This window comes from Patagioenas fasciata, chromosome 6, assembly GCF_037038585.1.
Source record: "Patagioenas fasciata isolate bPatFas1 chromosome 6, bPatFas1.hap1, whole genome shotgun sequence".
Classification (NCBI taxonomy): domain Eukaryota; kingdom Metazoa; phylum Chordata; class Aves; order Columbiformes; family Columbidae; genus Patagioenas; species Patagioenas fasciata.
The window spans coordinates 10,425,517-10,438,682 of NC_092525.1; the positions used below are offsets into that span (position 1 = coordinate 10,425,517).

Here is a 13,166-nt window from a genome sequence, read left to right on the forward strand (position 1 = left end):
GTGAGTATGTGCCAGGGTGTTTCCCTGCTGCAGAGCTCTGGGGCTGTGCTGTTTTCTGCCCTGTACATGCAGCTGATGCTGGGCTAGAAAGGGTGATAACATTAGATGGTGATGCACCCACCAGCCTCCCCTGCTCTAATCCTCTCCCAGGAGGAAAATGTCTCCTCACCTTTCCTCAGGCAGCCCCTAGAGCCATAACACTGTGCTCAGCCCTATTCGGTTTGAAAGCCCCATGGAACAGGCTGGGTAGACCAAGCAGGGCTTTAGGCACTTGGGAAGACCCCATTGTTCCAAATGGGGCACAGGGGACATGACAGGGGCAGCCCCAGGCATGGAAGCATGGTGAGAGGAGAGATCAGCATCCAGCTGTTTGCCAGCAGGGTACAGGAGATGAAAACCCCTTTTAGTCCCTGAAGAGCAGCAGCTGGGCTGGATCCAAGCTGGGGAAAAGGATGGTGGAGGCTGTGTGCTGCCCAGGGCAACGCAGCTGGGGTGAAATCCCCTGGGATGCTGCTGCACTGCATGGTCAGGCCATGTGCTGAAGTTCTGAGTGAGAAGGGCCATACATCTCCTGCATCACTCTGCTAGTCTCTGTGCCCTGGTTTCCTCAGTTTTCCCATCCCTTCCCAGCTCCTGGGGTGCCCCCTTGGACGTTGTGCCACCCCAGCACTGCTCCAGTGCTGGCCTGGGTTCAGCCAGAGTGCATTTACCAGAGCTTGGGGTTTAGGTACCATTTTTAGGATGCCAAACCTGCAGCAAAGGAGCAACTTCTAGTTTAGAGAAGTCAGTATGAGAAACAAGGATTTGAAAAAAACCAAACTTCTGCACCTCTGGGAATGTCACATCAACCTCACTGTAGCTCACAATCAAATACTGGGGCAGCTCGTCCATGCCCCGGTGTAACTGGCTCTGCTGAGATGTGAACCACCTGGGGGCAGAGGCACCCCCAGCATGGGGGTTCCCCAGCTGTCAGTGAGCTGAGAACTGATGCTCGTGATGCATGTGATCACAGGCTGGTATGTGTGTGTCTTTGTTGTGGCTGAGCTTGGCCCTTTCCATATGAGCCCTGCCAGCCCACTCCAAGTCCTCTTCCCCATTAAATTTTAACTCATACCTCATAAATTTTTAAGGACTCGCTACATACGGGAGCTCTCGCAGCATCACCCTGTGCTCTTTTACAGGGTGCTCAGCCCTTAACCTGGGTTTGGAGAAGGTTTCCGGGCAAATGCTCAAGAGAAGAGTGAGGAACCTGAGCATCCCTGGGCTGGAATTCTCCATGGCAGCTCCTGCATGTCCTGTGAGTGTTTTCTAGCCTGGCTGAGAGATGGGGGTCTGCTGTGAGCTGGCTGGTATGGGGGTGGTCCATGGGGTGCCAGTCCTTCCCGGTCCTCTAGCATCCCGATGGATGGAGAGATGCTGCATCTGGAGATGAAATCATCCACCGCCTGCTATAGTTCCCCCCCTCGCCGGTAGCCGGGGAGGGGGAGGAGGGACGCTGACATCACCGCCGGAGCTCGGCGGGGCCGGGCCGGCTCCGCTCCCGTTCTCCGCTCCCACCGGGGAAGCCGCCGTGCCCGGTAAGGCTGGAGGGGCAGTGGGAAGGTTCTGGGCAGTGGGTGGATGGATGGATGGACAAACGGATGACCCCTCCATCCCGCCTCCGCGGGGTCCTGCGGGAAGCTCCGGGGCAGCGGGTTGTTAGCAGCAGCACAGCCTTTATCCCTGAGGAAGGGGTCTGTCTCTGAGGAATATTAAAAATGCATCCCTCCCCCCCCCAAAAAAAAAACAAAAAATAACACCCCAAAATCCTGTGTCTTCATCCACTGGCTCTGTGCAGCGATGCTAGGCTGGAGCTGCTGGAGGGGAGCTGCGTGCAGCGGGAGATTTCTCAGCACATATGTCTATTTTAAAAGCCCATGGCGTGATCTCTTGCCCTACTTTCCAGACTCTTTGCCGGTACTTTACTTGTGTGCAGCAGCTGAGCTCTGCGGGCAGGAGCTCCCTGGGAAGCCAGAGCTGAGCCAAGGTGTTCGGCTCTCCCCTGTATGATGAGGATGGAGTGATGGGGTTGGGGTTGAGACACTGATTTGGTCATTAGCACGCTGCCTTTCTCTCTGGCAGAGAGAAGGATGTCCCCAGCGCCCTACGGATAAGACCAGGCTGAGAAGAGGACAGCAAATTTGTACCCAGCACCCCAATTAGACTCATTTGCTCCCCTCCATTTGCCTCTGTGATGAAAAGGCTCCCTATCCCCACCTGAGCCAACCCTGATGAGCCCCGGGCACTGTTGCATCTCTGCAGCAGTTTTGGGGCTGGAGGGGTGAGGAGCTGCTCTCCAACACAGATTTTTTCCAATACCGGGATTTGATTTTTTGCGTGCACAGAGAAAAGAGCGCTCCCATCCTCACTGCCCAGCCATACCTGCCCTGTGTGGGCACGCCGGGCCCCCAATGCCTGGCTGAATTTGGGCAGCGTGACCCACCCCACAGCATCGCCATGGCCTCCTCAGACGGGCTGCAGTACCGGGCTCTCTACGAGTACAAGAAGGACCGGGAGGAGGACCTGGCACTGTGCCCTGGGGATGTGCTGACGGTCAGCAGGGCCGGGCTGCTCAGCAGCCCCGACTACAAGGATGGGGATGAGCGAAGCCCCCAGGGTTGGCTCCACGGCACCAACGAACGCACCAAGGAGCGCGGCAACTTCCCCGGCACCTATGTGGAATACCTGGGTCCCACGCGTCTCGTTGCCACCACCACCAAGGCCAGGCCACGGCCCTTGCCGCCACCACCTGCTGGGACCCCCACACCCTGGGGTGAGTTCTTGGGGAACAGGAAGCCTGTGGGTGGGTGTCCCATGCAAGATGGAGAGGGTGGTGTGGAGCCCAGGGGGATGCGTGCATGTGGGGTGGCTTGGTGGGGATTCAGCCCCAGAAGGAGGAGCTTCACTGGGATTTATCTGCCCTGGTGCACTGAAGCAGCCATAGGAGAGGCAGGGGCTGCTCAGGGCATCGCTCCCTCCAGGTGAACACGCTGCAGGGATTGCTGCTCACCAGCATCCCAGGATGGCTGCTGAGCTGGCATGGGGTGTCCAAGGGGGTCTGTGAGTGTGAGAACCCACAACAAGATGCAGGAGCCCCTTAGGGAGTAGCAGGAAGCCCCATGGTGGTCCTTGGGGAGCTTTTTGTTCCCAACTGCTCTTCTCCTTATCACTGCGGCACCCAGTTCTGGCTGCTCTCGGTGCCTGGGTGAGCGCTGGCCCCTGGCCAGCTCCCGGTCTCACTGTCATTTTGTGCAAGCTGGGACAGGGGACAATTGTGGCAGGCGGTGGAGTTGGTCCCTGGGGGGTTCTTCCATCCCTGGGGGCCGCAGCACAGTGCTGGGGGGATATTCAGCAGAGCACTTCCTGGCATGGGAGCCTCTGGCCATTTCTCTACTGGGATGTACCAAGCTCGTGCAGCCAGCTCTGTCCTCACCGCTTACCATGGCCAAGTGCATTGAGGCTGGGAGGGATTTCACAGCAGTTGCATAATGTACCTGAGCTAAAAAAAAAGTAATAATTTTTAAAAAGCAAAGTAAGAAACCCCCCCTTCCAACCAGGTATGACCTGGCAAACCCAGCCAAAGTTGTGGTGTTGTCCTTCTCCAGGATGTGACAGAGGAGAAATGGCTCCATGTGGGGCTGGGAGAGCAACAATGCCTTTAGCCACGGCTGCCCAAAACCTGCCTGGTGCCTTGGGCACTTTCCTTGTCCAGTTTAGGACCAAGGCACAGATGTGGTAGCTAGAGAGGCTGTTTTCCTCCTGGGCTGGCTGGACATCTGAGGTGCCTTGGTCCTGGGTTTAGAGGCGCACCTGCTGATGAGTCAGTTTCCCTCCAAAATATGGTTCAAGGCCCCCTTGTCAACATGATTTAAGAGGGTAGGGACCACCTGGCACAGCAAGACTCAGCTGGTGTGGGGCAACTCCTTCCCCCAACACCACCGTGTGTGGGGTTACCTTGCAGATCTTGCCACTCAGCCCCCGCAAGAGCACTAGAAGGATACTGGGATCCCCCCTTTGCCTTCCTGAGTGCACCAAGGCAGCTGCAGTCCCAGAAACACTGGTGAGGATCAGTGAGCAGCCATGTATTGCCTTTGCAGGGGGGAGGAGGCCAGTTTTTGGGGGTGTTTACCCTGCCAGACAAGGGGTTTGGCAGGCAGAGCCCTAGCAAACTCAATGCTGTAGGGTGGACAACATTGGTCACACAGGAGCAGACCCAAGGGCTCTCCAGCCCCATTCACCAAGGAGAAGCGTGAAGCCATCTTCTGGCTTCTGCCCTTGCTGCCCATCACCATGACCTCGTGCCTGCTCCCTGCTACAGGCTCCTCTCTAAGAGGCTGGGAAATGTGCCCAAGGACCCCTGCCCATGGGTGCTGGGGACATGGTGATGTCCCACAAATGGAGGCACATCCCCAGCAGCAAACGCAGCCTGGCTGTAAAGTCTGGCCCATGTCAAAGGTCTCAGCACAGGAGCCCCAGCCTGTGTGTGCTTGAGCAAGAGAATCACAGAATGTCAGGGATTGGAAGGGACCTGGAAAGCTCATCCAGTGCAATCCCCCCATGGAGCAGGAACACCCAGCTGAGGTTCCACAGGAAGGTGTCCAGGCGGGTTTGAATGTCTGCAGAGAAGGAGACTCCACAACCTCCCTGGGCAGCCTGGGCCAGGCTCTGCCACCCTCACCATGAAGAAGTTTCTTCTCAAATTTAAGTGGAACCTCCTGTATTCCAGTCTGAACCCATTGCCACTTGTCCTACCATTGGTTGTCACCAAGAAGAGCCTGGCTCCATCCTCCTGACACTCACACTTTGTATATAACAACTTAAACTTAATTTAACCTTTATTTTTTTTTTAAATAGAGGGATTTTTAATAGGGGGAAAAAACTCACTAAAACCAGATTTTGGGGTAGGCTGGGGAGGGTGCTGCCATCTGCAGGGTATGCTCTGGTCGTGGCCTTGTGTCCAGCCCTGCTGGCCAGGGGTATGCTGGCTGTTGCACCATGGGTCTGTGTGACCCACAAGCACATTTTTCTGCAGCAGGAGAACAGCGTGGACCATTTTATGTCAGTTTAAACTCAAACCTCCTGGATGGCCAGATTTCCCTTAGAGTAAATGTCTCCAATGTGTTCTTGGAAGAGAAAACACTTTTTTCTTTTTTTTTTTTTTTTGGAAAGTTCTTCCCATGCTGTTTCCATTCCCAGATGGAGGTTTTGAGGGACGTTTGTTTTGGATGGCCCCAATGCTTTTCTTTCTGCAACAGCCGTGTAGCATCCTGGGTGCCCATTGAGCTCTGGTGCTGGCTGGGGATCCCAAGCAGGGTGGAGCTCTGAATGGGAGAGACACACTGTATTTCCTGGCCGTGCTCAGGAGCCAGGGCTGGCTCTATGGGGAGGAATGGTCTTAATTAAATAAAATGATATCCTAAAAAGATGTTTCTGCAGTGGATTTGAGTCTCCAGGGGCCTTCTCAGGAGCTCAGTGGCTGTTTTGCCCCTGCCTGGTTGTCCTGGGCAGCATCACTGCTATGAGGCATCACCTCTGCTTCACCTGGGGTCGGAGCCAAGCGATGTGTCAGGGTGCTGGGGTCCAGCCTGGCACCCCCAGGGGAGAGGATGGGGGTGCTGCAGCTTGGGGATATTCTTGCTATTTCCAGCAGAGAGAAACAGATGGTTATTCTTTGCTGTTCCCACTTTTCCCCAAGTCATCACCTTGGAAGCCAAAATCCAGTTTTCCCTAATTAAAAAACCACCTGTGTGGTGGGGATGCTTTCCATGAGATCCCAAGTACCTGCTTTGCTTTAGACCCTGGAATCTTCCCCATTCCCACCCACTGCACCCACATGGGACCTTGTTGCCAACCTTGGGGGTCACAGCTCTGCCTGGGGACCAGATCAGCCACCTAAGAGCAGGAGCTTTGCTTCCTTCCACATTCTCCAGGGAGCACCGGGGCATCACCATGGCAAGGATGAGAACCCAGATCCATCCACTGCAGCCAGGTTGTGTTTTTGCAAAAGGTCAAAGGCGGTGTGGTCCTGTCAAAAGGCCTCTTTTTTTTCTTTTACCATTCCTTACTGGCTTCACATGTGAGCTCCCTGCAAAACCAAAGACAGAATGAACCTAAAGCTGGCGTTGGCCAGGCTGGAGCATGCCTTGCTGTAGGGGGGAAGTCACACTCAGGCTTTATCTGCTATAATTTAAAAAATATATTTCCACCAGAACAGATCCACTCACCACATAAAACAGACAGAAGAGCTCCTGACACATCCTTTCCAGATGCCACCCATGCCCCAGCAGTCACACATGGCTCCAATGTGCTATGGCTGGTGGCAGCCCCTGCCTGTCCCCTGCCTGCTGCCTTGACGGGGGGTTCAAGGCCACTAATGAGAGAGAGCGGGGGGAAATCCCAACACTGTCAGTGTCAGGGTCTCTGTCAGGTATAACCTGCACAGGTGGAGTATGGCCAGGGTGATAAGAAGGGAGGGATGGATGGAGCATGCCCTGGGGTAAGAAGAGCTGCTCTCACCCGTGCCAGGGGGTTTGCTCCTTCCAAGGGCTGGTAGAAATCTGTGGCATTCAGGGGATGGCTGAGTCCTCCCTGGGCTTGTGCTCAACCCTGTTGTAGAGACCAGAGAACCCAAGCAGGTGAGAGTTGCAGGGAGCCATGTCTGTGTCAAGTGTGGATTTGGGCCCCCAGCTCCCACCTGGTGCTGCCAGGAGCTGTGGGTGATGAGAGGGGAAATGGGAGGAGAGGTGGGGAAGGAGTTTTGGCCTGAAGGAGCTCCATGGCCAGGGCAGGATGCTCCCCGCAGGCAGGGCATGTGTCTGAAGGGGTCTTCTTTGCATCTCAGCAAGCGACTGAGCCCCCAGTTGTGACTCTTACTGCAAAAAGGGGATAAAATAAGAGAGAAGTTCTCCAAAATTTGACATGCGTGAGCTGAAGTGTTGGTAGTGGCTGTGCCAAAGCAGCAGCTTGATCCTGTCCTGGGGCAGCCACGGAAAGAGGCTGGAATTTCTGCAGGCAGGAATTTCCAAGCCTGTTCTCCTGTCTTTCCACCACAGGGCTCCCTGGGCAGGCAGAGCTCGCCGAGCAGCCCACCCTCCCTGAGCAGGCGTTGACAACCGTGGCCAGGCTCATCGAGGCACTGGAAAAACAAGGTATGGGCAGCCTTAGCATCCATCTACAGGGTGGATGTGGGTGCACACACGCAGACACCCACTCTGCCCACGTTCAGAGATGCCTCAAGAGCATCCTGGTACCCGCACAGCATGGGCAGGGTGAGGGAGCCTGGTGGTCTCAGCCCCTACCTGCTTCCATTGCTTCGGAGGGAGGATTTGGGGCTTAGGACTGACCCCTCTCTCTGGCTGCTTCCCAGGTCTTGACAGCGAGGTGCTCTGCAGATCCTCCCCCAGTGTGCTGGGGGATGCTGAGCTGAAGCAGGCTCTTCTGGCGGGTAAGTCCCTGTTGTGTCCCTCCCCGTGTCCCTGGGCAGGAAGAGGTGGTGTTGCTGGGTGAGTGACGCTACCCAGGCACAGCGGGGATGAGTTTCTGGCTCCAACCTCGTTACGGCCCTAGTTACAGCTCTGTAAGGCTGTGCCTTGCATGCAAGCCCCTCTCTGCTCCCCATAATACCCTAGTGTGATGTTGTCAAGAGGGATGTGGGCACTGGGCTGGGGCACTTCACTAGAAGCTCTGTTTTCAGGGAGAAAAACATTTTGGTTTGCAAAACTCTAAGGTTTCTATTGGAGAAGCAGGACAGGGGGAAAACCTCTTGTGAGTGTGACAGAGAAAAAAGAAACGGGGAGAAAAAGTTCATTTTTTAGCAGAATGGGAAGCATTTCGCAGGACTAGGGGGACACGAGCAGGGTGGAGAGGAGGGAAAAACCCACCGCTGCTCCTAAATTCACTGCTGGGGTGGCACGGGGAGGCTGGGGACGTGATGGATGCAGCGTGCCGCTCCGATCGGGGCCGGGGGGAGCCGGGGGAGCCGCTGTGCCGAGGATCTCCATCCTCCCGGCCGCGGTGCCCAGAGGGCGGCACTGTGGCACCGGGCACGGTCCAGCCCCGCACAGCCCCGTCCTGGCATCCCGTGTCCCCCCTGCCTGCCCTTGGGCTCCGCATCCCGGGAGCTGCCGGCCGGGCCCTGCGGCAGGCGGGGCGGGGGGGCTGGCGGCTCCGCCAGCGCCGGGAGCCGGCGGCAGCCGGGCCGTGTTGCTGGGGAGAAGGGCTGTGATGAAATCGCTATATTAAGCACTATGACCTCATCGCTTCCCCCGCGCACCGGGAGCCGAGTCCCCGCCGGGCGGGGGACGGGGCTGCGGAGAAGGGAGGGATGCGGGAGAAGAGATGCTGAGGGTCCCAGTGATGCTCCATTCCTGCTGTCCAGGGAGGGTTCTACTCCCCCGGGGATGATGGGGGGCACGGTGCACCCCATCACCCTGCTCTCCTCCCCTGGCAGAAGCCCCGCTGCAGTCTGAGGCAGGCAGGGGCAGTGGGGTGCCCTTTCCTATGGCCTTGTCCCCCGGCCCAGATTTCCCAGTTGATCTCTGGAGGAGGTGAAGGCCTCAGGAGAGCGATCCCCACAGCCCCAGCCACCCTGGGCATGGATGCCCAGGCTGGGCAGGGGCAGTGACAACAGCACACAGATGCTTTGCTTTCCAAGCACGCAGGAGTTATAGGTCCTCCATCCTCCTCACACAAGCTGGTGCAGCATCCCTGGCAAGCACAGGGCTCCCCAGCAGCACTGCAGTTGTCGCTACCAAAATCCTGTCCAGCCTCAGGAGACTCCCCCAGCCCAGAAGCAAAATCCACTGGCTTGGTTGGAACTCTGAGCAGTCACTGGGTCCATTCGGCTTTTCACCTCCCACTGCAGGACCTAGCAGGGAAATGCCATCATGGTTTTCAAACCATTTTAAAGCTCTGAAAAATCCACAATAGCCCCTAGTGACTTGATGCTTCCAAGCCCCACATCTCCTCTAGGACTTAAAGAAGCTCTTTTATTTGGCTCAGCAACACTGACCTGGACAAAGCTGGAGCTCCCCAGAGCTGGCCAAAGCGGGTAGGACATGTCTTGCATTTGCTAGCTCTCAGTGTAAGGGGCCGATGCTCAGCCCTGCCAGAATGTTGTTCTGCAAACAGGATAGGGATGATGTTTCTGCCGGGTCCAAGCATCCCAGCAGAGCCCAGGCTTGGCAGCCTTTTCACCCCACATCCTCCTGCGGACCAGAGACCCAGAGGTGCCTCCCCAGGGTCCTATTGGAGCCCAAACCAGGTTAGGGATGGCAGGAAAGCACCTCTGCTTCAGCCTCCATACAGGCTTTTTCACTGCATTTGGCAGGATAAAACTTCCCTGCCAAAAAATAGGAGTTTTCATGTCCCATGCATGAGACAGCAGAGGTGATGGTCACATTTATTTTCCTCCCATGCTCCTCTCCATCCCCCCATCTCTGCTAACAGTCCGACTGCAAATATCAAGCTTCATCTTGGGGAATGGGCAGAAATTAGAGCTGGGGCTGGCAGCGGCTGGAACTGAACCCCGTCTCAGCCTGGGGGAAAACTGGGTTCCCGCCGGGGGTTTCAGCTTCCCTGTGAATACCCAAATCACTGGCGCTTGGCAGTGGTGGCAGGAAAACTGCTAGAGAGCATGAGGATAAAGGAACAGGGCCCGGAAAAGTTCAGGTGTTGGTTTTCCAACTCTCAGATCTTAACAGGTTGGAGAAAACAGGATGTTTTTTACACTGAGAGGGCATCTGAACTTTCACTGGAGAGAAGGAGGAGGTTTCTCTGGGATCTGTGTGGGTCAGAGTGGTCCTGGCTGTTCTGGGCAGTCTGTGGGCATCGTGTCTCCAGGGCCAGGCAGTGCAGGTGCTTATTTGAGTTGTGCAGATTGAACCTGTTCCTCATCCCTGGCCCTTTCAGAGCCCTCACCCCTGGGGTACCCAGCCTGAGGGGACAGCCCCAAGCTGGACATCACTCAAGCTTTGGGACGAAGTGTTCCCAGGTTTCACACCCTCATGGGGCCACGGCAGCACCAGGCATGGTCAGCTTGGATGCAGCATGGCTGCACATGACTGTACAGCTTGGGCTGAGGCTCTCCTTGTCCCCTGCCCCAGGGCTGGTGACATTCTGCAGAATGGTGGCATCTGACGGCTGGCTAGAGCCTGTGCACCCAACTTGGTATTTGCATGCAAGAAAAATGATTTGGGGGGAGTGGGCAGGGAAGCAAAGACAGAGCTCATCTATACAGGGGGGTCAGGGAGCTGAGCAACTCTGCTGCCACCCAGCTGAAATGCCACCAGAGCCAGCGGGTCAAGCACAGAATGAAGGTTGGTTGGGCTCACAGCCGGCTTATGCTGGCTCCAGAGAAGAATTAATTGGTTTAGGACACTTGGTGTTTAATTCAGATCCTTACGCCCCAAGAGGCGAGCAGGGCTGTGTGATGACACGGAACACGGGAGCCAGAGTCACATGGCGGCACTGAAAAGGGGCTTAACAAAGAGCCACAGCTCCATGGGGGGCTGAGGGGACTTGCTGAAGGGCTGCGGGTGATGAACCAGCCAGGAGCCTCACTGCGGCTGCAGGGAAAGAGTTATGGAAAGAAAAAGAAAAAAGGAGATCTTTAAATGGCAGCAGCAGGGTGCAGAATTCCCCCCTCTGCCCCCAGAGCTCCCAGCAGTGCCCGGCAGGGCTGATCCATGGCCTGGGGCATCTCTGTGCCTGTCATGCCAGAGGTCACATGCTGACCCTGATGGTTTCCAGCCCCCAGCACTCCTGCTGTCCCCTCTGTGTGGCTCTGGGGCTGTTTGGAGCACCAGGGATGGGGCAAATCACTTGCAAAGTCCCTGATGCCTGTGGGTATGAGTCCCTCAGGTGTCCCAGGGTGATGTCTTCTCACCCCATGCTTGCTCAGGGTCCTCTGAGACATGCCAAGCAGAATTCTCCTCACTGCTGCCCCTGAACCTGGAAACATGGGACCTTCTCTGGCCATTGGGAGCAGGGGCATGGGTGCGCTGGTGGGTGCTGGAGCCTTTTGGAGCTGTGGGATCTCTGCTGGGGGAGGTTTCAAAGGGGGATGGCTGCAAAGTCCTGCATGTAGTGGCCAGGTAGCACTTTGCCACCACTGGGCAGGGATGGTCTGCATCCTCATCCCTCCTCCCTGGTGGGGGACTGGGCACAGAGACCCTGCAGGGCACCCCCACCCTCCTGTATAGGTCAGATGGGGCTGAACCCATCCAGGATTGCAGCAAAGCACTGAAACCTCCCATATTTTTCATAACCATGCCCCAGTCTGGGCTCTGGGGTCCAGCTGCAGACATGAATACCAAGACCCTTCCCCAGATGTGCAGGCAGCGCTGGGAAAAGCCTCTGTTGCTGGGTTTGAGGTTGCAGGAGCTGCCTGCACCCCGGGGTGCCGGGACGAATGGGGCGGCAGCGCGAGGCGGATTGGAGCCGGTGTCTCCAGGCGTGCCGTGCCTGCGCTGCCATCCTGCCCGCTTTGATCTGGGGCCTTGGCGCAGAGCAGTCTGCCTGGAGACACGCTCACGTGCCTGGGAATTAGGTCAGGCCTCGGTGGGGATTAGTGGGGCGGCTGTGGGACCTGGGACTTCGCTGGGGCTGCCGGGAGCTGCTGCTGGGCAGAAAGAGTTGGGTTGGAGGGGAGATCAGCCTGGGGGGGACCTCACACGGCTCTCCCCATCATCACGGTGTGGATGCCCAGAGAGGGAGCACATCCCCATCCTCATCTCTGGAATGCCAGAGGGGGTTGGAGGCCCTCAAGGGCTTCAGTTTCCCCCTGGCCAAGCTATTAACCCCAGCACGATAACTTTACTCCCAAACACAAGGTGCTCCGGTGCCTGCTGCGCTGCTTTTTATTTATACCTGCAGTGGAAATAAACCCGGCATTGTCAGAGCCTGGCAAGAGGCATGAGCTCATCCCTTATATTTGGTGGTGATGAGAGAAGGGTAAATAAACAGCAGCAGCTCAGACTTCCTTGCCAGACCCATCGAGGTGAATTGGGGGTGAGCTTTTGCCACCCCCTCCCACAGCTGCTGGGGAAACCGAGGAAGGGAACTGAGCTGAGGCAGCCCCACTGGGCACCCCTGAAAAGGGGTCCCAGCACCCCTTCTCTGGCTGGGTGCAAGCCAGGGTATGGCAAGGTGAAACCCAGCTGGGAGGGTGTCTGGGGCTGCTGGGAGCTCCTGTGTATGGGCAGGGGGTGCCCTGGCAGCTGCCAAGTCCCCAGCACAAGGTACCAGCAGGCTGGGTGAGAGATGTTACAATGATGCCGAATCAAAGATGGTTAAATGTTCCCTGATTTGGTACACAGTGTCTCAGTAAACCCTTAGTGTGGGATGCCCAGCAGCCTTTAATACCTGGTCAGGTCCAGGGGATGTACAGGTCCTTGTGCAGGCAGCATCTGTGCAAACGGGAAGGTATAGCCCCCAGGACTGGACAACAAGGACATCCCTGCAGCACCAGCTGATGCTTGAACCTAAAGGGTCTGGAGGGGGTAGGGAAATTCCCAAATTAAATCAGCCCCAGGTAGAGGTGGATTGGGTGTCCTTCTACCATGGGTTCCGTGCACCCAAGAGCCCCACGCTGTGGCAGTACATGGCAGCTGGAGGACTCCCTGCTGCAAGAGGGTCTGTAGGTTCTGGGCAGGGTCTGCACCTGTCACCCACACCCTGGCTGGGGATACGGGGCACAGCCACCACCTGTGTCCGTGTGTAGGGGGCAACCAGGACCCTCTCCTTCAAAACAACCCCCCCAACCTCCTCTCTGCCACCTCTTGGCTAAACATCCTCCACATTTACTGAAACCCAGGGCTTACTCACACCTCCCCGGCTGGCTGCAGCTGCAGAAGAGGTCCCGGTGTTTCCTGCCCAGCCTGACTCAGCCCAAAAACCCAGCACCTCTCTGCCTCTGCTGGGATGCAGGGTCTGGCATCCTGGTGGGATGAAGCTGGGAGCACCCACTGCTTTTCCCTCTGGGCTGGTGGTCATCCTACATACCCCTTACCCAGCCCCAAATTTATTCCTGCTTTTCATCCGCCATGGGCAGTGGATGTGCTCCACTGGTCCCCAGCAGATTGCTCGCTCTGCTGGTTCTGTCTGGGGTTGAGGTTGGGGTCTGGGGG

General features: G+C 56.9%; 1 protein-coding gene across 2 annotated transcripts in view; it reads left to right on the top strand.

Moving 5' to 3' along the window:
- Positions 1-1,489: 1,489 nt before the first annotated feature.
- Positions 1,490-13,166, top strand: part of PIK3R3 (phosphoinositide-3-kinase regulatory subunit 3) — a 77,477-nt gene continuing 65,800 nt past the window's right edge. The window contains exons 1-4 of one of the 2 annotated variants that reach the window (XM_071809907.1): positions 1,490-1,577; positions 2,385-2,812; positions 7,092-7,187; positions 7,406-7,483. In XM_071809907.1, coding sequence (XP_071666008.1) covers positions 2,497-2,812; positions 7,092-7,187; positions 7,406-7,483 — 490 coding nt within the window. In that variant the 5' untranslated portion in view covers positions 1,490-1,577; positions 2,385-2,496. Of the gene's footprint in view, positions 1,578-2,121; positions 2,813-7,091; positions 7,188-7,405; positions 7,484-13,166 lie in introns of both variants that reach the window. The other variant, XM_065841766.2, reaches the window with a different exon arrangement.